General features: G+C 33.6%; 1 protein-coding gene across 1 annotated transcript in view; it reads left to right on the top strand.

Moving 5' to 3' along the window:
• Window positions 1-27025, top strand: part of LOC306863169 (gamma-1-syntrophin-like) — a 32166-nt gene extending 5141 nt beyond the window's left edge. The window contains exons 2-18 of the mRNA XM_079406380.1: window positions 1459-1508; window positions 5028-5162; window positions 6834-6890; window positions 6978-7035; window positions 7123-7166; window positions 8990-9031; window positions 9232-9334; window positions 9459-9541; window positions 13001-13131; window positions 13581-13710; window positions 16119-16157; window positions 16653-16769; window positions 20244-20315; window positions 21576-21728; window positions 24140-24232; window positions 25702-25812; window positions 26131-27025. Of these exons, the coding sequence (XP_079262506.1) occupies window positions 1482-1508; window positions 5028-5162; window positions 6834-6890; window positions 6978-7035; window positions 7123-7166; window positions 8990-9031; window positions 9232-9334; window positions 9459-9541; window positions 13001-13131; window positions 13581-13710; window positions 16119-16157; window positions 16653-16769; window positions 20244-20315; window positions 21576-21728; window positions 24140-24232; window positions 25702-25812; window positions 26131-26313 (1578 nt within the window). The 5' untranslated portion in view covers window positions 1459-1481 and the 3' untranslated portion in view covers window positions 26314-27025. The remainder of the gene's footprint in view (window positions 1-1458; window positions 1509-5027; window positions 5163-6833; window positions 6891-6977; window positions 7036-7122; window positions 7167-8989; window positions 9032-9231; window positions 9335-9458; window positions 9542-13000; window positions 13132-13580; window positions 13711-16118; window positions 16158-16652; window positions 16770-20243; window positions 20316-21575; window positions 21729-24139; window positions 24233-25701; window positions 25813-26130) is intronic.
• The last annotated feature ends 95 nt before the right edge of the window (window positions 27026-27120 follow it).

Here is a 27120-nt window from a genome sequence, read left to right as displayed (position 1 = left end):
TTCCGAAATATAAACTTTTTTATTGTGTCAGAAAAACTGAATTGGGAGAAAAAAGTTAGAATTGTGAGATAAAAAGTCACAATTACAGTTGAATTATTTTATCCCATGGCAGAAACAAGCTTACACAAAAAAAACCTGGCAGATAGAGCTGTAATCCCTCCACATTTGCCCCGCTGAGTGGTTTCAGACTGTGCAAATTATGCTATTCTGATTAAATGTGCTCCACTGGTCGTGATTTTAATTTGAGCTACTCTGGGAGATGGAATAGCAGAAGTGATTTCTCTGTGAAACAATCTTCAGGAAGGTTTTAATCCTAGCGCTCACTAGTACTTCTAGTACACAAGCGGCATTTTAATGCTAAACGACAACAGCGCTGTGGTCAGCTACTGCTGTGTGATTCTTTTCGCAATATGAATTATTAAGTCGTTTATAAAGCAGCACTGGAATAACACAGCAGGAAATGCCTCCAATGATTTATTCATCCTGTACAAATAAGTATCATTGTGTACCAGAAAATGTGTTGCTGGGTGAATCTCACAAACAGCATGTCTGAGTCATATTTCATCCCAAAAACAAATTAAATATAGTGCATTTTTATGATAAAATGTGATCTAGATATGTTTTTGCAAGATTCGTCCATCTGAATCCATCATTATGACTATCATAGTCATTGAGTAGATGCTACCGGATCATTATTATGATTCAATAATTATGCTAATGATGCTTAATTGTGGTTTGGCATTCGTCTTACATCTTAATAATGAAGATATTATTATCACTTGTTGGTTTAATAACAGTAACACCAGCCCTGACTATAGGGTTTGTTTGAATGCCATATTCTTAATGCACAATGAAGCGTTCAAGCAGACCATGTACAGCAAACCAGAAATTACAGTACATGTTCAGAGACTATCCCAAACAGGCTGATATATTGTTTGACAATAACTCTCACTGAATTATTTAGTAGGCCTCCGAGCAACTTGAAATGCCACATTTGCATTCGTATTCAGAAGTGGTTATTGCTTTCCGGTTGGTTAATCTCTTCTGCCATCCACATGTTAGCAAAATAAAAATGTAACACTTAGGATTTTTAGAAAAAGCATTTTACACTGAATATCAAAGCGCGTCCTCCTCTTTGGCTGTGCACGTCCAGATGCTGTTGTTATTTGTCAAAGCAAATTTGCTGGGAAGAGTTTTGATTAAATTTCTGCACATCCAAGTGCGCTTTCATGCAAGGCAAAGTTGTGTATTTCTCCCACACTGCACGAACTAAGCAATGATTCATTTCGAATGCATTTTCATTTATCTATAATGATTTTTCTTTGCTTTGCAACATATGCAACTTTCATTGCAAACACCATTTATCATTGAAGGTCAATAACATTTAGCTTTTGCTAATACAACGTGTTCTAATGACATGATGATTGGTTTTCCTTTTCATGTTTGTTCCTCTCTAAGGGCTGTTTCTCTGACCTTAGCACATGGATTTCAAGACTTCAAATGAAGAGGTAAGTATTGCTTTATATGCTACTGTTGTAACATTTTGTTAGTTTAAACAAAGTAGATAAAGTAGTGTTCGCATGCAACTTGTAACAGATCTATTTCAGCGTTATTTGCTGAACAAAACTCAATCCAAATAAATGCTCGCTGAAGTCATGGAGGGAGGCAGGAGCACATCGATCAAATAAATGGATTTGTTGACTTTCCACTGGGGAACAAAGATGTTAGGTCAAAACCGATTGCTTTAATTCCCCTGTCTGCAGACTAAGAAACGGTTATTTAACAGACAACAGATTTACAGTTTCATTTTCTGAAACGCTTTTAATTTTTTAGATAACAATAAGGACTTCATATAAGGATTATAACGAGGATTACAATCTGTTAAAGAAAGTAAAAAGCCATATGCCACAAAAATAATCTGTGACGACGATATGGATTAATGACTGACTGAATAATCGATATTTGGCTATTTTTAGTGTCCTTTGCAATTATTATGCTAAATCCTATTTTATGTTTAATGTATATATTTATTTGACGACTCTTGGTCAGCGGCACCTTCCAGTGGTCAGATATTTCCTTGCCGAAACTGTATATCAGTTGCTTTTCTGGTTAACAGAAATTATGAATCGATGTAATGATGTTTGTTTGTTTGTTATTATTATTGTTAAAATTAATCGTTTATAAAGTGAAAGAAATTATATCTCATTTGTTTTATTATGCACTGTATAATAATCAATTATAAACATATTTTAAATTAATTTGTGTCCTAATTAGTAAGACTATTAAAAGAATAGTTCACCCAAACATGAAAAATTGTTGAAAATGTATTAACCTCAGGTCATCCACGATGTAGATGAGTTTGTTTTTTCATTAGATGTGGAAAAATGTAGCATCACATCACTCACCAATGGATCCTCTGCAGTGAATGGGTGCCGTCAGAATGAGAGTCCAAACAGCTGATAAAAACATCCCAATAATCTACAAGTAATCCACACCACTCCAGTCCATTAATTAACATCTTGTGAAAAGTTGCGTGTTTGTAAGAAACAAATCCATCATTAAGATATTTTTAACTTTAAACTATTGCTTCTGGCCAAAAATACTAGTCCATAATCCATAATGACCCTTCCTCCAGTGAAAAAGTCAAATCCAATCAAAATCCACACACATATTTGTTTAGAACTGTTTGGGACTGTCTTTGCTTGTAAACAGTGCTTGATCTGTGCATTTTTCTGTCCTGATTCCGACAACTTTTTCACCGGAGAAAGCAATATTATGGAGGACTTGTGTTTTAGCTGGAAGCAACAGTTTAAAGGGAAAAAAACGTCATTGTGATGGATTTGTTTATTACAACTCACAACTTTTCGCTTCATAAACCCTGAGGGGGAACATTTTCAGCAAATTTTCATTTTTGGGTGAACTATTCCTGATTTCAAGGACCCGATTGCTCTCAAAACACCAAACTTGCACTCTCATTTTTAGAATCACAGCTATGGATCTCAGTTATGGATTACAGTGAAAATGACCACAGAAGACTTCATTATTAAAATTACTGTAATATTACTGTAGCAATGTTCATTTTGTTATGTAATGCTGTATTTTTTATTTTTTTTGCGAATGCTTTAATATCATATAAATGCAAGATTAGTAAATAATATCAACTCGAATCAATATTTAAGTCCAAGGATTTATTCATTTAGTGGTCTTGATCACCCTGTCAGGATTAATTTTGCAATAATGACCGGCTAATTGTACTTTATATGCTATATATCAGTGTCTATCGGCTACTGAGAAATATTGATCGTCCACTAATCTGGATGTTCTTCTCAATTCGTTAAAATTTAAGACATTCGATGGGTCCTGCATTATATTAATGCAGTTTGGGATGGGATACAAGGCTACTATGAATGCAGAGAGCACAAATTTAATAGCTATTATGTCCCTGGAGTTCATTTTTATTAATGCTAACAAGTTTGCAATTTCTTTTTTTTTTTTTTAAGTTTGTAATAATTTTTATACTTTAGTTTTAGTTATTTTTGTACAACTGAAATTAGCTGAAAGAAAAGGTTTTTATATTTTATTTCATTGTTTTTTTTTTAATATTGTTTTAATTTTAGCTTCAGTTTTAGTTTTAACTACCCTAGTGAAAAATAAATATAGTAAAATGTATTTGAAATACATTTATTTCATGCTAAGTATACTATAAATGCATTTACATATTTATAATAAAAATACCCTCCAATTGTACTTTTGCTATACTGAACCGGTATACTTAAAATCTGCATACTTAATACTTAATGCATTTTAATTGTGCGGCAGTAGTGCTGAAGTCCAACAAAATGTATACTAAAGTATATTTGATTGTGCTAAAGTGGAACTATTGCAAGTATACTTCAGGTACACTTTAAATATCTTGCATTTAAAGACTGATATTATTAGATCATACAATCCTCATCAATAGTGACATTAAAACACATTTTAGGCTTAATATTAAGAAATGTGCATTATGCACAAGTAGTACTCCAAATAAAATGTAATTATAATTTTTATATCAGTAAGTCTCAAGCGATTTGTCAGTTAATATGTTAATAGATTTGAACTATACTTAATAAATGTATTTTAAATATACTGCTTTTTTACTAGGAAATAATAACCGTGAATGAGATACGGGCATTTAATGTATTAAACACAATACATGTTTTTCTGATGTTGTGGAAATGTTCATAACTTTCAAAAAATGACTGATTCCCCGCTCTTGAATGTACAGTATAGACACTGCTGGACATAAAACACTAAATTGGACACTAAACCAATGACAGTGTGTAAAGTGTTTTAAGAGAGATTAAAACTTGAATACTTGAAGAAACTCCCATTAATGAAGTGTTATTTAAAAACCGTTAAAGCGGAGCCATTTAAGTTCGCCCTATCTGCTGTACTTTAAATGATTACTGTAGGGCAAGAACGTTTCATTACTCAAAATTACATCTTGCGAGGCAGTTGGAAGTTAAAGTGCTCACAGTGCCTTATAGCTACATGATTCTCATGCCATTTTTCTCAAACATTTATCTACTGAAGTAAAGGCCTTGTGGTAAATACTAAATAAATATGCAGCCAATAAGCCTCTGACAGGCAGTCTGTCAAGATGCGATGTATTCAAGAGCATCTGGACTTCATTATCCATTTGTTGGAGATATTTTGTCACATATTCAAAAAGCTTCATCAGTCATTATGACATTGTGTGGTGTGAAGATGTTTAACCCACTTTCAGATAACTGATGAAGCCGCTTGGATGAGAGGAGAGGCAAAACATCTCCCACAAATGAATAACCAAGTCCAGATGGTCTAGCAATCATTTTTCTCCCTGATATTCTGCAGTGACTTTGAATGTTCACTTGTGACTCTGCCAGGCAAACGTGACTCTGCAAACACAAGCCCTCGCTATTTATCATGCGATCAGTTTCACGGCTAATTAACTTCATGTTGTCAAGTGAGGATTACAGATGTTTGTGTGACTCTGGCTGTTTCAGACAAAGACTGGGATTTATTTGCTTCAAGATGGTAGCGAGGAGCCTTTCAATATCCGTCTGCACCTGGCCAAAGATATTCTCACCATTCAAGAGCAAGACGTCATCTGTGTATCTGGAGAAGCGTTCTACTCGAGTGTGAGTTCAGCAGTTCTCATTATAAACCAGATTGATCCAGTCCTGGAAAATGCAAAGCCAGGACGTGAAACAGCTGTTAAGCACATTCTGTTATTGTGGACATGTCAGGGACTGCATCGCCTACACTGGAAGAAAGTGTTTAGTCAGTTTCCCTCAACATGTTCTTAATGTGATAACAGTAAGGTCAAAAATATCATTTACAATGGCTAAATCACCTGACTACAATATAAGTGAGTTTTTAGAGTATGAAGACATAAATAGACACAATTATATAGACAATTTTTAAGTCTAAAAAATAGACAATTTTTCATTAAAATGCTATTTTATTAAGTAAAAGTCATATCAACATGAAAGCAAATTTTACCCTTTTGACATTTTTGGTCTTATAGTAATATAGTAATAATAATAATAATTATATATATATATATTTAGATACATATATATATATATATATATTAAGCAAATGAATCTCAACATGAACAAACAGGATTAATTCCTGCATATTGTTTAAAAATATATAAATTTAGATTGTGAAGAATATGTTATAATATATATAATAAAAATATATGTGTTTATGTATGTACAGCGCTGGAAAAATTAAGAGACCACTTGAAAATTCTCAGTTTCACTGGATTTATGATTTATAGTTATATTTGAGTTTTTTGTTTTATCCTGTAAACTACTGATGACATTTCTTCCAAATTTTAAATAAAAATGTTGTCATTTAGAGCATGAAAATTATCAAAATAACAAAAAAGATGTTATGTTTTCAGACATATATTAATTTTTAGACAACACAATACCAATTTTTTTTTTAACTTCAGAAGAGTTAAAAAACAAATGAAACAACAATTCAATATCACAACAAATGAAAACATTGGTCATATTTTGACCAAGTGTAATTTTCAGAAAAATTACAATATTTTTATTTGAAATTAGGAGGAAATGCTATCAGACCTTTATAGAATAAAACAAATATTAACTTTTTAATCCAGAGAAATTGTATCTTTTTATGTAGAATTTTGACATGATATTGATAGATTCATAATTCTGAACACAGTATATTATTGCTTATTTCAAGAGGACTTTGCTAATTACAACTGTGAGTTTTATTGGAGTTCATTTCATTGAAATATGTTTGTGCAGCTCAGGATATAAATACGTAGCCCGAGGCATTACCTCAAAATAAGATAAAGAACAGCTCTGCCTTTTTTCCGAGTCATTATTCAGCTCTGGAATGTGTCATCACACATGTAGGAATTTGCTTTGAATGATTTCATTTTTAATCCGGTTAACCTGTGCCCCTTTGTTTCAATGTCATTGTCTGATATAGAATTAAACTGCCAAGTGCATATTTCCCTGGCATTTGCGGCAGAATATTCTGACTATTGTGTTGCATCTATCATTGTCCTTACAGCAGACAGCAGCTTTAGCGCTGGTTTAAACAGACAGATCATGTTGTATTCACTGCCCTTTAATTAAGTTACTGGCATTGTTGGCATGGTGCCGTTTTCCACCGGGAAGTCTACATGAAAAGGAGGCAATTAAAATTAATTAAGAACCTTCTCAGTTTCATGAACCAAATTGAAATGAAAAGTAAACTACCTGTCGTCCTCAACACGCAGACACGGTGTGGCATGAAAGTGACGAGTTTCCTTTGATTCCTTACAGGAAAGAACAGTAACGATCCGTCGGCAGACAATCGGAGGGTTTGGGTTGAGCATCAAGGTGATTGTGCAGTTTCTCGCAGCTTTCACTCTGCTCTCACATTTCTTGCAAGACTTTGAAAGTCTTTGTGTTATCATTTTTTCATAGGGTGGTGCCGAACACCATATCCCTGTTGTTATATCTAAAATATCAAAAGAACAGAAGGGTAGGCTGTTTATTTACTCTCTCTTCTCTCCTACTCAGAAATAAGTTGTTTATTGGTTTATGCTTTTGTCTTTTCTTTCGTTTGCAGCTGAACTTTCCGGACTTCTGTTTATTGGAGATGGAATTCTCCAGGTATGCACAGATACATAAATGGGGTCATAAGATTAAGATAATTTCTGTGTTAGGGACCCTTTAAAACTCCCACGGTGTCTTAATGTAATTTGCTCAGTTTCAGGCAGCAGATGTTTAGGGAGCGTCTTTCTTTTGATGGAAATTTGAGTTGTCATTTTGGAGCAGTGTTATTCCAATTATTTATTCATTCTGAATTATGTATGTATTTTTCTGAACATGAAGGGCATATTTTAGATGTGGGAATTCTTCATAATATCAATGGTATTCTCATAAAAATAAACAAAATATGCTTGCATTGACTGTCAGCTTTATTTGACATAGACTATCCTTAATATAATTTTTTTTTTGTTCTTAATATTATTGTATCATCAAATCTGATCTGATTCAGATCTCAGGTGGATGTACTTGCTACAAGCAATTTTCTAATTATTAAAAGATTTATAGATTGTTTATAACTGTTCAAACGTTTATGGTCAGTACAATTTTTAGAAAAAAATGTTTATTCAGTAAGGATGCAAGAAATTGATCAAAAGTGATTGTAAAACATTTGTAATGTTAGAGAAGATTTCAAATAAATACAGTTCTGTTCAACTTTCTATGCATGAAAGAATACTGAAAAAACATATCACCATATGCACAAAAATATGAAGAGGCTTAACTGTCAACATTGAAGATAAGAAATATTAAAATGCATTTTAGAAGCACATTAGAATGATTTCTGAAGGGTCGTGACACTAATGAATATTCAGCATTCAATCACAGGAAGTAATTACATTCTAAAATATATTCAAATTGAAAGCAGTTCATTTAAATTGTAATAATATTTCATAATATTGCTGTTTTTAGTGTATTTTTGATCAAATAAATGCAGCCTTGGTGAGGCTTCTTTCAAAAACTTAAAGGGATACTGCACCCCAAAATGAAAATTTTGTCATTAATCACTTACCCCCATGTCGTTCCAAACCCATAAAGGCTTCGTTTGTCACAATTTAAGATTTTTTGGATGAAAACCAGGAGGCTTGTGACTGCATAGTAAATTGCACTGTCAAGGTCCATAAAAGTATAAAAGCATCGTCAGAATAGTCCATCTGCCATCAGTGGTTCAATCTGAATTTTATGAAGCGACGAGAATACTTTTTGTATGCAAAGAAAATAAAAATAACAATATTTATTCAACAGTTCGTCTCCTCTCTGTCTCTCTGTATCAGCTTAGCGCCATTTAGGAGAGCATCCGATGGACGCAAAGTGCGTACCCTATTCTCTGTCATCAGTAATGCATGATTTACGCAGATTTGAACGGAAACAGCATATCCATGCGTTACTGATGATTGAGAATAGCGTATGCACTTTGCGTCCATCGGATGCTCTCCTAAATGGCGCTAAGCTGATACAGAAAGACAGAGAGGAGACGAACTGTTGAATAAATATCGTTATATGTTTATTTTCTTTGCATACAAAAAGTATTCTCGTCGCTTCATAAAATTCAGATTGAACCACTGATGGCAGATGGACTATTCTGACGATGCTTTTCATACTTTTATGGACCTTGACAGTGCAATTTACTATGCAGTCAATGGGACAGTCACAAGCCTCCCGGTTTTCATCCAAAATATCTTAAATTGTGTTCCGAGGACAAACGAAGCTTTTACGGGTTTGGAACGGCATGGGGCTAAGTGATTAATGTCAAAATTTTCATTTTGGGGTGGAGTATCCCTTTAACAAAAACTTGCCGACCCCAACTTTTGAACGGTAATGCATATCAGGATCTATTAATAACTCCCTTTTAATACTGATTTTTACCCTTTTACTAATGTTGTCATTAGATAAACGGCATTAACGTGAGGAGTTATCGTCATGAAGAAGTGGTATGTTTCATCATTTCTAGATTTCAGTTCAATCAGTGCTGTTTTTACAAAGCAGTGCATGGGCTTTATCCCTGTGCTTAGTCTTTTAACAGAATTGTGTCAGTAATTCACTCACCCTTTAAAAGCTTGACTAATTGCAACAAAATGAGTGATGGATCCATTCTAATAAATGAACAAGCAAGCTTATTTATTGCTCTCAGGTGCAGGTTCTGCGAAACGCAGGTGAGGAAGTGACTCTGACCGTGTCTTTCCTAAAGAGGACGCCTGCATTTCTGAAGCTGCCGCTGTGTGAGGACTGCTCATGTACGTCTGGGTTTGGACACGCTACATTCACCGGTTAATATAGAACCTAAAGTGTCAAAGTCTTTTAAAGTGAAATTTATAATGAAATAACTTTGCTTTTTACCAGTTTATTTTATTTTTTTAGGTATACCAAGTGACCAGAGCAGCGGAACATCGTCTCCACTGTGTGACAGCGGCCTACATCTGAACTACCATCCCAACAACACGGTAAACATCAAACAACAAAAATATGTCTGTCTGTCTGTCTATTTATCTATTAGGGGTGTAACGGTTCGCAAAATTCACGGTTCGGTTCGATACGACACAGTGGTGTCACGGTTTGGTACGTTTTTGATACGGGGGGGGCGGGGCAATTGGTTACATCGCAATGTTGGAAACATTTCTGTTTTAAACCATGAAGGCGAGCCAATGGATATCACACAAGCACGCGTCAAACTTTGCGCAAGATTTATGCTGGTGAACGTCTTAATCTCAGTCAATTCACTATAAGCAGAAAGTGAAAGTAAAAACGGAATGACGGAGTAATGATGGAGCTTTCGGCATCTGACGCCGCTTATTCTCTCAGAGACGACGTGAGACGAACGCTGATAACGGTATGGCCTATAGCTGTTTTCATTTATTCCCTTTATATTTCTCTTGTGGCCCGTACATACTGAAAAAAAAGAGAAGAAACGTATTTCATGTTAAACAGGTTGTTTTTGAAAGTCGGTGCTTGAAATAAAAGCTTTTTATTTCATTGATTTTTATTGATGACTGCAGTGTTCATATTTTAATTATAGGACTATAATTTATTGTATAGCCTAATAGACCTGTTTTAAAAAACATTTTAATTGAGGAGTAAATATAGCCTAATCTTATCCTCGCAGCACGTCAGTTATGCGTTATTTATTGCGGGGCAAATTAATTGTAGCTACTTTTAATTTAATAATAAAAGGGACTTCATAATAATAATAGGCCTAATAAAAATAAGAATGTAACAGGCCTACATTAATTGGAAATGCCAAATCCTCTTAATATTTCCAATAACTGATTTTTTGACAATATCTCTGGCTATCGTCGATACAAGATCATCGTCTTTCAAAGCACCCCAGCAAGGGGAGGTTATCACGGGGCAGACAGCACGTTGCCTGTTACGTCGTTTGGGCTGCGTTGTTTAGCGCAGTGGCACTGATATTTCACACACTTTAAGCTTTTATTTTCCAAACGTAATAGGATTAGTCCAACGAATCATTCGGTTTGTAATGCGTACCGAACCAAAAGCCTCGTACCGAATGGTTCAATACGAATATGTGTATCGTTACACCCCTAGTATCTATCTATCTATCTATCTATCTATCTATCTATCTATCTATCTATCTATCTATCTATCTATCTATCTATCTATCTATCTATCTATCTATCTATCTATCTATCTGACTATGAGATAAGGCTGCTCAAAATTCAATGTAAAGATGCAATTCCACATAAAAGCCAGACTAAATTATGCAGCCCACTATATATCAAAGTATAATTGCTGATAATTGCTGTGTAAATGCATTCATGCCACCTCTGAGCAGCATTGAACAGTCTGTGTAAAGATGCCTAAATGCCACTTCAGAAGTGCTTCTGTGCCACCTTTGCAGTGTAAATTAAGGGTCAAGTTTGGTAACATGAGGCATCTTTACACATCCAAGTAAAAAGCTGCTCTGTGCCTGCTCAAAATTCAGTGTAAAAATGCAATGCCGAATAAAGCCAGACTAAATGATGTCTGCTCAGACCCATCTCAGCCCCTAGTATCAAAGCATACAGTTGTAATTGCTGTGGAAATGCATTTATGCCACCTCTGAGCAGCATTAAAGGGGTCATCGGATGCAAAATTCACTTTACATGTTGTTTGAACATAAATGTGTGTTGAAAGTGTGTGTACACATCCACCCTATAATGATAAAAATCCACCCAGTGTTTTTTTTAAAATCCCTATTTTAAAATCCCCTTTCTCAAATCTGAGATTCCTGTCCGAATGACGTAGTTTTGTACAGACCCCTCCCATGATAGTTGATTGACAAGACCATCTTACCTTAGTCCCGCCCCGAGTGAGCTGAGAGCTGTCCGTCATTGTGTCGACTCCGGTGCAGGGAAAGACAAGAATGTCTCAGATTAAACGATTGAGGTGTTTTGTTGTTGGATGTAATAATGAACATAGCAGTCGTTATTTACTCCCGACATCTGAGCCACTGAAGACGCAGAGGATTAACATTACTTTCATTTGTGAAAGGAATGCTATGATCCCCAATCTGCCTAAATGCATTTATGTTCACGCAAATCATTCATGATCCAGCTTCATCTACAGAAGAAGTGAGTATAAGGGCTTTTTATGAATCTTTGCAAATCACCTTTCGTAATATATGATGTTTTATTAACAAAGTTCGGGAGGAGCACGTCAGATACTTAGCCTAATTAAACACAAGTGGCACGCAATCAAGTTAATCAACACGGATATAAATACAGCTGACATACCTCCACTCATTCTCCACCATTATCACTAAAGTTCTAACCACACCATGGGCGATACTCTGGGTTCGGGCCATTCCCGAGCTCGGAGCCCTTCCCCAGGACAGCACGCCAACTACGTATTACCATACTCGCCAAATACGCATTACGTTACTCGTGCTAAATATATGTAAGCGTGAACTCGTGAAATGCTAGTTCGCGAGGTTTGCGACTGAAGTTTACAGTAGTGATGGGAAGTTCGGATCATTTTACCGACTCGGACCTTTGAGTCTCGTTCAGCAAAATGAACGAATCTTTTTTCGAGTCATTTCGTTCATTTCGTTCATTTTAGCAAAATATAATTCAAATGTTACGTGTTACTTTCCAAACACATCTACTACTTATGCAAACGTTTATCACACTACAAACAATACAAAACTATGCTATAAGAAACAGAAAATATTACTTAATTGTTTACCTGGGTCTTTAGTCTATGATTAGCGCACCACCTCTTATCTGACAAGTGTTCGGGTTTGAGTCGTTCGTTCATCACGTGACAGTCCCATACGCTTAACCAATGCAGCGTGAGCCGGAAAGAGAATTGATTAGTTCTTGTATATCGAGTCTCGGGTTTGAGTCGTTCGTTCATCACGTGACAGCCCCATACGCTTAACCAATACAGCCTGAGCCGGAAAGAGAATTGATTAGTTCGTCTATATCGAGTCTCGGGTTTGAGTCGTTCGTTCATCACGTGACAGCCCCATACGCTTAACCAATGCAGCCTGAGCCGGAAAGAGAATTGATTAGTTCTTTTATATCGAGTCTCGGGTTTGAGTCGTTCGTTCTTTTGTCACGTGATGAACGAACGACTCAAACCCGAGAATGCTGTGCAATGCGCATGCGCGACTGAACGAATCACTCCCCGAGACGACTCGTTCTTCTCGAGTCACATTAAAGATTCGTTCAAAATGAACGAATCGTTCAAGAACGACCCATCACTAGTTTACAGTCTGCTCGTCACCCCACGGAAGAGAGGGGCGGGGTCAGCAGAGCTCATTAGCATTTAAAGCAACATGGACTAGAATGGCTTGCTGAAAACAGATCTGATTTTAATCTATCTATCTATCTGTCTGTCTGTCTGTCTATCTATATCTCTCTGTCTGTCATCTTAATCTGTAATCTCTATGTATGTGGCAGGACACATTGTCTTGCTCGTCTTGGCCGATGTCTCCGGGGTTGCGCTGGGAGAAGAGATGGATGGATCTTCGTCTCATCCCCCTCTTACATGCGCGTCTGTCCCAGTACGTCCCAGGTACTGACATTTCCAGGTGAGCTGAGCAGGAACCACTCAATAAATGTCTCTGTTTTGTCTGTAGCTTTGATAGCACTTACAGTCGTTTGTAGAGTTGCAGTGCCTAATGTGATGTATTTTGCTCTTGCTTTCATCTGGTAATTCTGTTTGTATTCTAGTCACACAGGATTTTCCTTGATTAGTATTTTAGGGGTTATATTAATTCACAGCCATTCCCAAATGAACCACATTAGACCTTTAATACCAAATGCAAACTTTGATGAGGTTAAGCTATTTGAAATGAGACCTTTTTGCACATCAAGTGGAACGTAATTGAAAACTCTTAAATTGGATTGAATTAAATCAATCTGTTTTTTAAATTGCTTTGAATTAAAGTGAATTGAAAAAAGAGAATTAGACATTAGTTAGCTACTTTTTGCATTTTATGGTATGTCTCCTGAGTGTACATATTTTTAATTTCTTCAGGCAAAATGCCTTTCAAGTCATTGCTGTGGATGGGGTGTGCAGCGGGGTAATTCAGTGCCCCAGTACTGATGAATGCACCGACTGGCTGCAAGCAATAGCTTCAAACGTTTCTGCCCTCACCAAGCACAACGTGAGTACAAATGCAGTTTCAGCATGGTAAAAGTGTAGCTATTTAAGAACCAAAGTCAATTCTTACACAAACAGTGATTGTACTAATGAAATTTAAACTCTATGTCTTATAATGTGACTACCCAATGTATAGAGGAGTCCAAAAATCTGAAATCACATTGAACCATGAGATTCAAATATTTAAAAGCATAATTTATTTCTGTGATGCAAAGCTGAATTTTCAGCATCATTACTCCTGTCTTCAGTGTCACATGATCCTTCAGAAATCATTCTAATATGATGACTTGCTGCTCAAGAAACATTTGAAAGTCAAACACACACACACACACACACTGGTTTAATGGTTAGCGCTCATTCTCTGACATATTCAGCGTGAATCGTGACATTTCTTGCTTTTGTTCTCCCTCATTTCCTTTCCTCTTTCCACCATTGTTTCTCTGCAAGTTCTTTGATAAATACCACCTAAAACACAAGGTATTGTGGTTTGTTTGGACCGGATGATCTTTGTGCAACTGTGTCAGGGCAACATTTGCAGATTTATAGTGCTTCATTGTCTCTGGAGAGAGTGTACCGAACCAATTTGTGCGATAAACTACATTTATGCTCAATGATGGAGGTAATTCGGGAAGACAGTGAATTATTTGTCATAAATGTTCATTTTCTCCAGGCAGGTCATGTGTTGTAATCCCCTCAATGTAGTAGATTATGGCATTTCCCACACAATGAAGGATTTCACTCTTAATTACCGATAGAGCGCAGCGTTTGCCTCATGGCCCAGATCACTCGCTTTTGAGCGCCCCCCTACAAAAATCCTCCATCTTGCGTTCATTTATTTTGAGTGTGTTTAGCATTTCCCGAAAAATCCTCTCAAAGAAGATGATAAGTTTGCTCCTCACAACAGTGTACTGTAGCGTTTGCTTTGAATTATCCTTCAGAGGGACCATCTGGATGAGCTTTCAGTCCATTTCCTGCGAGGAAAATAGACCTTATTCCACATTCAAATGGAGCTATTAGAGTCATTTGTGAGGCAGCAGTGACTGGCCGGGGTTACGTGGGTAATGAAGCTAGTGAGAATGTTAATCTTGAATAAAGCTTCACAGCAGGAGCGATTCTCCTGAGCTCTGGATGAACATTAGTTCCTCCGTTAGTCTGAAACACACAAGATATATGGCGTTCTTTTATCTGCTACTTGAATAATTGGGCTGAGACACGCTAAAGGTCATTCGGTGATCACCAGAGCTCTTTATCTTATATCTGTGAAGCAGATTGGTTAGGATTTATGATTGAGTTGTCTAGAAAATCTCTTTGCTGTCAAGAATCTGAGGTTGATTGAAACGGATTCATGAAACCTGCGTATCTTTAACGTCCTACCGTTTCATAGATTTATACTTTTAGTGTTTCCTGCACTAAATATTCTTAAAATACAGTAAATTACTTAAAATGTTTCTCATTTGTAAGTCACTTTGGATAAAAGCATCTGCTGAATTAATAAATATGAAATGCAAAAGTAAAAAAATGACATAAATCAAGGCATTTCCACAGATTTCATCCCCCAAAACGCATGTGCCTGCTTTATAGTGGACATATCACGTTTTATATATATGTATGTTAATATAAACACAAAAATATAAATATTAAGTATAATATGCAGAAATGTTTTAATCTATTTATTTAGAAAATATATTTTATATTAACTTTATATTTCAATATATATTTTTATAAAATATTTTTAAAACTTATATAATATTTAATCGTATTTAAATATTAAAAATAATATATATAAAGATTTAAACTATTTATTTATTTCAAAATGTATTTTTAATATTTTATAATTCAATATATATATTTTTTAAATATATTAATTTTACATGTTTTATTAAAAAAAACTATTTAATTATAGTGCACACATTATCTTTAAGTATTAAATATATATTCTTCTAATCATAAATGTAAAATATTTAAAGGTATATAAATATTAAATATAATATATAGAAATATTTAAATCTATCAATTTAAAAGTACATGTTTTATATTTTATATTTATATTTTATAATGCAATATATACTTGTAAAATATATGCATATTTAAAAAATTGATTGTGCACACATCATCTTTAAATACATTTTAAATATATATATATATATATATATATATATATATATATACATACACACATTATTTTATACATTTCAGTATATATTTTATAATATGTAAAAATTTGGTCTAATCTGTTAATTATTTTAGTGAACACATCAACTTTAAATATGTATTATAAATATATATATTTTTAATGGTCTATACATTAAATATAAAATATTTATTTCTTTATTTGATATATTTTAATATGCGTTTTTTTATAAACGCATGTTCAAAAGTCTAACCTGTTAAATCTTCATAATTCTATTGCAGGTGAAGAAGATCAACAGAAACTTTCCAGTAAACCAGCAGGTAAGGAAACAGAATCAGACTTGTTGAGAAGGTGTGAATTGGACCTTGAAAGAGTGACAGAAAGCCTGCAGAGATCCAGATAAAGCCCTGAAAGAGCGAGTGACTTGGTCAGTTCACTTGAATGAAGCCCCACAATGATGTTTTCTGTCAGAGCTGCTATTCTTCATGCGGTGTGACGCATGTGCCCTGCAGAAAGACAAGAGTCAGGTGCACAGGGCATTGAGATTCTCTGAACCGCCTGACGCCATGCTCCTCAAAACCATTTGACACACACAGACTGACAGATACTTGGTCACAGTGTCCGGTTTTAGTCTGTGACCTCCCAGTGCTGACATTTTAAATGATCCAAGCTTTGAATTAGACTTGATTATTGGCGAATGTTGAATGGAGAAGAGTGTTTCTTCCTGGAAATTCTGTGCAGACTAATTACTTGGAACGTCTTAGTCCTTCTATAACCTATTTGGCACTTTCTTTTTGTGTCTTTCTGTGGTTTAGATTATATACATGGGCTGGGTGGAGGAGAAGGAACAAGATTCTGTTCAGGACCGAATGTACACACCAAAGTTTCTTGCCTTGAGGGGTTCGTCTCTCTTCAAATTCTCCGCACCTCCAGTGAGTTCTTCTGCATGATTTACTGCATCAGGAGCCTTTCAGTTTAAATAGCTGACTTTTATATGATTTTATATTTAGCATATGCACGCAATATTTATTCTACTTCGGGCAACTTTGACTAAAAAAAACAGTGACAATTATGAAAGCACATCAAACTCTAGTTGAAACTTTTCTTGAGTGTAGTTCATTGCACTGAAGAATTGTTATAGGAATACTTGTCCAAAAAATGCTTATTTCCTCACTCATTTAAAACCTTTAAGCTGTTTTTAGTGTAAAACTAAAGAATAAAAGCTGAATTTCAGTGTTTTCTTTACGCAAATCAATTGCAATATCAATTAACTTGTAATATAGCACTCAAGTCATATCAATATAATATATCAAATTAAAAGAATAATTAAAAAAATTATTTGATATTCCATGAAAATATATCTATTAAAAATAATTTTGTTAACTGAAATAAAGATGCAATTAAATAAAATATAAAGATGAGAAAGATTAGAAATTTGGACTTGTAAAAATCTATAATTCGAAATTAAAAATGTTGCCTTGGCAACTAAATTAAATAAAAATGTATTAAAAATAAAATAAAATAAGTTGAACTTGAAGTACATTTCTAAATAAACAAATTACTAAATTACTGAACTAAATACTAAAATTAATAAATGCTAAAATCATTCAATTACTGAAATAAAAATACTAAACATAAATATGAAAAATACTATAAAAATGACAAAAGCATATAAACAAAGTTACAAAAACTTATTGTGAAAACTGAAATTTTTTATATTTTAATAGTATGCAAATAATATTAAAATATATGTGAAAAAACTACCCAAAATTTCAAAAGCATTTAACAAAATAATTACAAAAACTAGAATTATAATGAAAACTGAAAATATAAAAATTAAAGCTAATTTAAAGTATTAAAAATACTTTAATAGTATGCAAATAATTCTAAAATAAATATGAAAAAACTACACAAAATTACAAAAACTAAAATTATTATGAAAACTGAAAATATAAAAATAGACGCTAATTTAAAAATATAAAAAAATATTTTACTGGTATGTAAATAATACTATAATAACACTGCAGGATACATTATGGGTTTGGAATGACGATGAGTAAATATTCATTTTTTGGTGAATTATTTCTTTAAAGAATTGCCCAATTTCACCCCCAAGCAGTTGGCGTCCACATTATTTGCTCCATTTGTTATCGACTTTATGAAATCCATTAATCTGTTCAGCCGGCCGCAGGCTAAATCACCTAACCTGATGCTCTAACACCTCCATTTAATAAAGCCTAATCTCTGTACACAAACAGCAATTAATTTAAACACCTTCATCATAATTCTGGGAAATGATTTAGAATGAAACATGAATGGTAATCTGGGAAGTGTCTCATTAAAGGTAAACCTCTCCTAATATGGAGATTGATAACATTGATAACAGTGGTTTTTAACTCTCGGTCTCCCCCCGTATTTCACGACAGATGGTACGGTTCTGATGAAATGAGGAATTGCTGTAGTTGGTGCTTGTAGATGTTGCCACTTAATTAATTTATCCTGAAGAGATTGAGACATCAAAGAGCTTCATCCAATCTGCCATTAATTGTAATTTGATGGTGGAGTGGGAGGAAGATCAAAAGTTTGGATGTGAAAAGCTATTATGGGATACGCAGATGCAAAATTGCATTGGAGAGAACTTATAACACTCAGCAGTTTGTCCAAAGGCTCTCTCTCTCGGGTTATTTCAGCTTGTTCAGATGTTCTCCGCTTGCACCAGTAAACACTTGACATGTTGCCTTGCAGGAAGGACTAGGTAGAAAGTTGAATTTTTCAGGTGCACAAAGCCAAGTTTTGGTTAATCTGGTTAGCCCCCAAAGAAGATATGTTTTGAATGTCAGTTGCTGTTTGTAACAAAGGCCATTCAAGCAGACCAAATATAGGATGAGTTGATTTTTGCATCTGGAAGTTAAGTGGTCATGAAAAGTGTCTCTGTATGACAAAAGGTTGGAGGGGTTGAAAAATAAAAGGCCTTTATAAAAAAGAAAGTCATTTTTTCATTTAATTTTGATGAACGATTATGGAGACCATCATTTTATTTTCTTAGCAGTAACTTCAGTGATTAATCATACACAATTAGACCAGTACCATGTTAAAAAAGTAAAACGGTTATTATTATTATTATTACTACTGCTGCTATTATTATTATCATTATTATTTAATATTAGTAGTATTGGTATTAATTTGTTTATAATGCATGAATATATTTTTATTCTATGTTTTTTTGTAATATTATTAAAACACTTTTTTTTTTCATTTGGAGTAACATGTAGTAAGGCCAGAAACAAACAAAGAAAAAGGATTTTATTATTATTACATTTATTTATTAAATGTATTAAAATTATTTGTTTATTTGTAATATTTATATTATTTTTATATATTTTTTAACATGCTCTGATGAATCACACAGTAGAAATGTGTTTATAAAGTAAATTATTATTACTATTACATTAATTTATTAAATTCATTAAATGTATTAAAATTATTTATTTATGGAAATATTTGTATTATTTTTTATATAATTTTATTATTTAAGTTTTTGTGTTGGATGATCTTTTTTGCTTGTTCATAAAGTACAAAGGGTTATTATTATTTGTATTATTAGTATTATTATTATTGCATTTGCATTTATATATTAAATTCATTAAAGGTATCCAAATGTTTTGTTTATAATTGTTTGTAATGTTTTATTATTGTCATATTAATAATAACATTTATGATAATAATGGCTAGGTTAACCAAGTTAATGCACTACTTCCAAACGCCATATATTACCTTTTTATTATGTCTTGTTCCATGCATCAAGGAGATCTTTAGATGATCACCCAATGTGTGTGTGTGTGTGTGTGTGTGTGTGTGTGTGTGTGTGTGTTTGTGTGTGTGTGTGTGTGTGTGTGTGTATGTATGTGTGAGTGTGTGTGTGTGTGTGTGTGTGTGTGTGTGTGTGTGTGTGTGTATGTATGTGTGAGTGTGTGTGTGTGTGTGTGTGTGTGTGTATGTGTGTGTGTGTGTGTGTGTGTGTGTGTGTGTGTGTGTGTGAGTGTGTGTGTGTGTGTGTGTGTGTGTGTGTGTGTTTACTCAAGCAGAGTTCTTGACTGGTATTCTGACATTTGAAAACTCTGCTCTGATCCACTTGAATCTGAAGAAAACACTCCGAGTTCTCTGTTCTGTCATGATCCATCTTCACTGGCCTTTGGGTATTAGAGGTTACTGCCGATACTCAGCGTGAGTCATTCTCGTACACGGGATCTCAGGGGTTTTTCCCTCTTTCGTCGGCGAGCAGGATGTTGTTTACTTCATGTAGCATTTGAATGATCCCTCGAGGGCCGCAGTGAGAGCAAGTGACCCAGAGCTAATCTGAATAATGCACTGTCTGTAACGACTAACAGCCATCTAAACTCCTCTAGGTCACCACCTGGGACTGGACCAGAGCTGAGAAGAGCTTCACAGTCTACGAGATCATGTTCAAGATACTGAAGGTTCAAGTACTTTGGGATTTCACACATTATATATCACACTTGTGTCAGGCCTTACAAATAAATACTGTAATGGTATCAGATATTTAGTTGGTGATAAATCATTGTCCTCCTACATGTTCTTTTGTTATTTATTGAGTAATAATTAGTATAATAACTAGTTTTTCTAATATAGGCCACATTTAATTTAAAGCCCTTTCATTATTGCAAAACATGTCAAAATATTTAATAATCTTTTTCTTAGTCACTAATACAATTTTATATCTGTAATTATGTTATTCTCAAAAAATATTGTTTGTTTGACTCACAGTATGTGATGAATTTAATTCAGCTCATTTTTCTCACATAAAAGCAGATGGAAAGGATTAATTCACATCATTAAATAATTAGCATTAAGTACAACATGACTTTTGTTCTTTATTTCTATCATTTTTATTTAAAGGGTTCCAACACCAGTGACAATAGTAACCTAGGATTAGAATACATTAGTACAACTTTTTGTATTTGATATCAGAAACAAAGGGACAAAAATTATTTTTAAATTCTTTTAATTACAAATTACTTAAATTGTTTTGATTAATCATGTAGGGAAATAAAAAAAAAGAGCAATATTAGTAAAAAATAAAATGAAAATGTTAAAAAAAGTAGCAATATTATTCTTATTTGCATTTAACATCCCATATGCATGCTTCTTTTCAGGGATTAATAAATAAATAGACTGTATAATTATTATGATTTATTAATGTTTTTAATGAAGTCTCTAATGCTCACTATAAACCTGCATTTATTTCATAATGAATACAGTACAAACTAAAACGTTATATTGTGAAATATTATTACCATTTGAAATAATTAATTTCTATTTGAATATATTTTAAAATGTAATTTATTCCTGTGATCAATGCTGAATTTTCAGCCTCATTACTCCATATGATCCTTCAGAAATCATTCTAATATGCTGATTGACATGAATCTATGGCGGGGAAAAATAATTTAAAAAATCATAATGTTTCAAGTATTGTGTATATTGTTTTTTTTTTCAGGCAAATTCATTTTCAAATAATTTAAAAACTATATTTTATATTTATATTTTTTGTTATTGCAATTTTTAATAACTGGTTGGTTATTTGGCTGTTTGACATCTTTTTCATGTCTGAAATTAAAAATGTGTTTTTTTTATTTCATTTTTTTGAGAATGAGCCAGTCCATAAAATCATACATTTATGTGTTTTAACATCATTCTAACTCAATGCATCATTTTAGGACAATGAGCTGGTGGACAAGCGGAAGTACTGCTTCAGCGTTCAGACAGACTCGGGCGAGGACATCTTCTTCAGCGTGGAGCTGGAATGTGAGCTGCTTCTGTGGGAGAAAGCCTTTCAGATGGCCACCTTCTTCGAAGTGGAGCGCATACAGGTACTGAACTGCCAGAGTTAGTGTAAGCCAACTCCAGTTTAATTGCTCAGACCGACTAAATCAAACACTGTAAGTGAAATCAAATGAAATGAAATGAGAGACTATCAGCCGCGATGTTACGTCTCGCTCGTCTTCTTGGCATGATAAACAAACCCAGCAGAGCTGAGATAAGATCGAGGCGAATAAAACTGCACCTGCCAGACAATGTTGGCCACCATCTGAACAACACAAACTCTGAGCGATTGAGGCTGTGCCAAAAAGAGATTAAATGTCATTTGTTATTCAGTACTTGAAGGAAACACATTGTTCACAAATAATCTAATCTAATCCAGGGTTTGACCTGCTGAATGAGTGTTTCTTCAGCTACACCCACTTTTATGTGCCAGCTGTTGTTTTTGTATCAAAACAGATTTCCACTTTTTATTTTTTTGTATGAAGTTCACATGTAAACACATTTTTTGCTACAGCACTTGTCAGAGGTTATTTATGGATAGGTTTTAGTGTTTTACCCTTGTCCCAGACCCAAGCTTTCAAACATAAATATGAAAATCCATAATAAAAAGATGAATGCTAACATTTTGAAAACTAAAATATTCATTTCAGATAGTGAAACATAACATCTGTCATTAGATTTTTTTAGTGTGTGAAAATGATGCACATAAATTTGACACTTTTTGCTCCTCTTTTTGGCCAATAATTTTGATAACAAAATTGATCAAAAGTCAGTGTATGATATTTTTTACCAGCTGGACAAAAGTGTTGGTAAAGAGTTTGAGATGAAATAAAAGACAATCTCATGTGAATGGAATTGAGTTTTTCTGTATCATTTCCAGTCGATCTGTAATTTTGTCAAAATGATGCAGAAAAGTATAAAAATATTAAATTTGTGAATTTAGGAACATTAAATGCTAGTTGTTATATTAGTCTTAGCGAAACAAAGGTGTCAGATGTTTTTTTTGTTTGTTTTTTTTTTAAGTAAAAAAAAAATTGTTACTTTAAATAAAGTAAACATTAAATAAAATAAAATAAATACAAAAAAATAGGTAAATTTTTTTATATAATACAGAAAATAAAAATAATTTTAAAATACAGTCCTATTAGCTACCTATGTTAGTTCATGCATTAACTAAAATGAACTGATAATGAGCAGTTAATTTGTTCATTTGTAAAAAAAAAAAAAAAAAAAGAAAATAAATATATATATTTATTTTTCGGCTCAAGGTCTGCATATAAAGTCACACCAGAGGTGTTCAGCTGGGATCAGGACTTGGCTTTCTGCAGACCAGTCAAGTTCTTCCACACTGACTGAATCAATCATGTCTTTTTGAACCGTGCATTATACACAGAGACACTGTCGTGTTAGAATAGAAAAGGGTCCTGTCCAAACTGTTGCTATAATATTAGAAGCACACAATTCCCTAGAATATCATTATATGCTTAAACATTAAGATTTGTGCTCATAGAAATTACTAAAGTAGTCAAACCTGTACAATAGAAGGGGGTGCCAATACTTTTGGCAATATAGTGTATATATATATAAGCTCAGGTCTATTAAATAATGTTAACAGAAACTACTTTTGAATTTAATAATGTATTAATAAATGTGGAAATTTATATTAACTAAAATTAATAAATGTTTTCGAATTATTTTTCATTGTTAGTTCATGTTAACTAATGTAGTTGATGTTAACCTTATTACAGTGTTATAAAAACTTATTCTATTCTCATAATCATTTTGTTTAACTTGATATACAAAAATAATTAATAAAAAAACTATATAGACATATTTTTAAAAAATGAATAAAATGACAAAAATACAACGGAATTACTGAAACTTACTAAGTGAAAACAGACAATATAAACATAAAATCTCATTTAAAATATTAACAAAAACTATAATGGTATATCAATGATACTAAATTAACGCTGATATATACACTATATAAACACAAATTAAAGTAGTGTGAAATATGTCATTTAATAGAGTTTTAGTTCTTACTGGATAAAATTGGCCAGAGTTGTAGAAATGGCCATAAGTTCATGTACAGGATCCACTGATGTATATTTGAAGTATTATACAGTATGTAAGTACAACATGTACTCTCGCATTGAAGAAAATCTATTTTCCATATTCTAGCAAGATTATAGCAGGACAATTTCCTGCAACTGTTTCACATTCATGCAAAACAAGGGTGGGCACAAATAAAATTGCTGCCAAGTTGTCCCACTAAACCAAACTAATGCGGCAAAACCCTGACCGTGCCTCGTGCCAAAAAATCGCTTCTGTTTATTTTTCTCCCAAAATAATTATGTACGACACTTATCGTCCTAATTAAACATTTAAGAGATGGAGGAGATGTTTGAGTCTGCCAGTTTGTCTGATTAACAATGCCAAGTGTCTCCCGTTTCAGTGTAAAACATACGCTTGCATCATGGACAGTCATCTCATGGGACTCACCATCGACTTCAGCATGGGCTTCGTCTGCTTCGATGCTGCCACAAAGGTGAAGCATGCAACCTTCCTCCTTAATTTAATTTAAGTAAAAGTAAAATGCATGATCGCAGGTTATTAAATTCTCCTCAAGTACTCATTCATTTGAGCTACTCTGTTGCTATGTATACTGTATAGTATAATATTTATAGAAACGTCTCTTCTTTTTAATGACACTCTTCATCTGTCAACTGTATGTTAGGTAAACATATATAAACATTTGCCTGTTATAATAGATTTTTTTCTGTAGTTGTTTAAAGCATGTTCTGTTGTGTTTGTTAATATTATCGCTCTGTTAAGATACTGTGACTGTTTGTAATAACAGACTGGCACTTGCTTTATTCACAGTAATAATATTTAAAAGTAATAAAAGTAATATTTTCACACAAAGTGTAGAATTAACACTCTACAATGGCCAAGTGTGCCAAAAGTAGTTTTGGTGTGGTAAAAAAATGTTGCACGTCAAAACATTATTTTCAATCTTTTAGTTTTTGTTAATAAGATACACTACACTGAAAACAGTTGGTGTAGAAGCAGTTTTCACTTAAATTGCTAGTAAATTTCACAAACAATGACAAAAAAGTCAAATAACATAGGGAATTAAATGTGAAATTTTGAAGTAAAATTTTGAACTTTAATATTTAAAAAATATTTTGTCATTTTTTTATTCAAAAAGGACCCATTAAATTGATCAAATGTGACAGTAAAAACAAAATTAAGCAAAATTATTAAGCAGCACAACTGTTTTCAACACAGATAATAATAATAATAATGTTTCTTGAGCAGCAAATCAGCATATTAGAATGATTTCTGAAAGATCAAAATTCAGCTTTGCATCACAGAAATAAATTATATATTCACATCGAAAACACTTATTTTAAATTGTAATAATATTTCACAATATTACTGTTTTTTATCAAATCTTTATCTTGGTGAGCATAACTTCTTTCAAAAATACAAAAAAAAAAATTCTTACAGACCCAAAGTTTTTAAACAGACTTTTTTTACTCATAAATTGAACATTTCTATTTTAAGGGGGGAACATGAGAGAACACTAAGACTTGTTTTCTCTCCACGTTTAAGGATTCTCTCCTAACAACTTGTACCCCAGTGGAAAATTCAGCATCAGATATCGGTTATCCAGTAATATTATAATTATAGGTTTATTTTTCTCCAGAAATTCAAGTTGTCCACATTAAAACAGTCAGATAAAACAAATATGAGAAGTCTTGATGCCTTTGTGTGAGATATGCCTGTGCTGTTTGTCTGAAAAATGCTAAATAATTACAAGCTAAGAAATTCCATTATGAAAGGAACAAAAAACAAAATGTTGGAATAAACAACAGCTTAATGGGTATGAAATATTCAATGCAAATATTTTTGAAATATAAAAAGTAATTTTCCACAATTCTCCAGTTAATTTAAGATACTTAGTCATGTCTATAGAGTTATTAATATGCATAATTTAAACCTCCATTATAGGCAGTGCTGTGGAGATATAAATTCTCTCAGCTGAAAGGATCATCAGATGACGGCAAGAGCAAAATCAAGTTCTTGTTCCAGAATCAAGACACAAAACTTATTGAAGCAAAGGCAAGTTCACTCTTTTTGCTTTCATTATAAAGTCTGTCTATGAAAAATAAAAAGCATTTTAATATACCTGAAGCAGAATAAGTATGGATCATCAGCATATTGTACGCTTTTTGGTAACTTTTCAAAAACATCATAATCTTGCCAGTGCAAAAGAAATAGCTGAAGGAAGCAGATAAAAATAAAGTGTGATAATATGAATTTCCTGTTTGATTATTTTCCCCGTAGGCTGTAAATGCAAGCACTTTCATGCGCCGAGTTTGATTTGATTTCGGCTTCCTCCTTTCTTCACGATCGTGTTTTCTCCCCCGATGTTTCCAGGAGCTGGAGTTCTCCAACCTCTTTGCGGTTCTCCACTGCATCCACGCTTTCTTCGCCGCCAAAGTGGCTTGTCTGGATCCCATGTTCGTGAGCAGCCGAAACGCCGCCATGGCCCCCGTGGTGTCGGCCAATTCCACCTTAACCGCCCCGTCACAGATATCCAAGCTCAAATACATGAGCTGACAGACTCCAGCGACCAGCTATCGTCTCCTTCCAGACTTTGAAAATGTAGGATGAGAGGAACCAGCCCTGACGAATGAGTGGACGTCCACTTTGAACCAAACAATTCAAGTATGTAACATTGCAAACCTCTCTATATCCTCCAGATGGGAATCAGACTCAAACGTAAGCCATTATGCGAAGAGCTGGATGAATTTCGAACATTTAAGTTTCCTGCTGAAAATCTTTCAGCAGTGGTTGCCAGGTCATTAGGAAAATGGACTCTTTCCCTTTGATATTGCGGTATATCTGTTTGCATTCAAATGATATTAACACTTCTTTGTGTATACTTTTAGAATATTATTTAATCTGGTTATTGATTGGAATGGACCTGTTGTGAAACTGCCATGAATGCATCATGTCCTTAAGCCTCTGTTGATCTGCGTTTTCTCAAATAGTTAACAAGAATAAGACCAGCCATCTTAAATATACATTTACTCAAAAACGAATCATCTGAATGTCCGATAGGTATCCAATATTGGCGATGCGTAACCTGTTACTTCGGTCTAGAATGTTTTTAATTCACCTAAATTGAACATCAGTTTTTAAATCTGTAGAAAAACTAATGCTATTAAAATGGAGCCCCGTCTGACTGCCTAGAGAAACAGACTGGAGAATGTGGGTGTTATTTTCATATTCCTATTTTGATATTTTATTAAAGGATGAATCATGTGAGTGAAGATGAACTGGAACTTTATGACTTGACTGAATGATGCACATTTGAACTTTCTCAAGGGAACGACATACTTGCTAATCAATGAAGTGATTGAC

Source organism: Barbus barbus, assembly GCF_936440315.1.
Source record: "Barbus barbus genome assembly, chromosome: 44".
NCBI classification, from domain to species: Eukaryota; Metazoa; Chordata; class Actinopteri; order Cypriniformes; family Cyprinidae; genus Barbus; species Barbus barbus.
The sequence above is the reverse complement of the archived record's forward strand: the minus strand, read 5'-3'. Positions and strand labels throughout refer to the sequence as shown.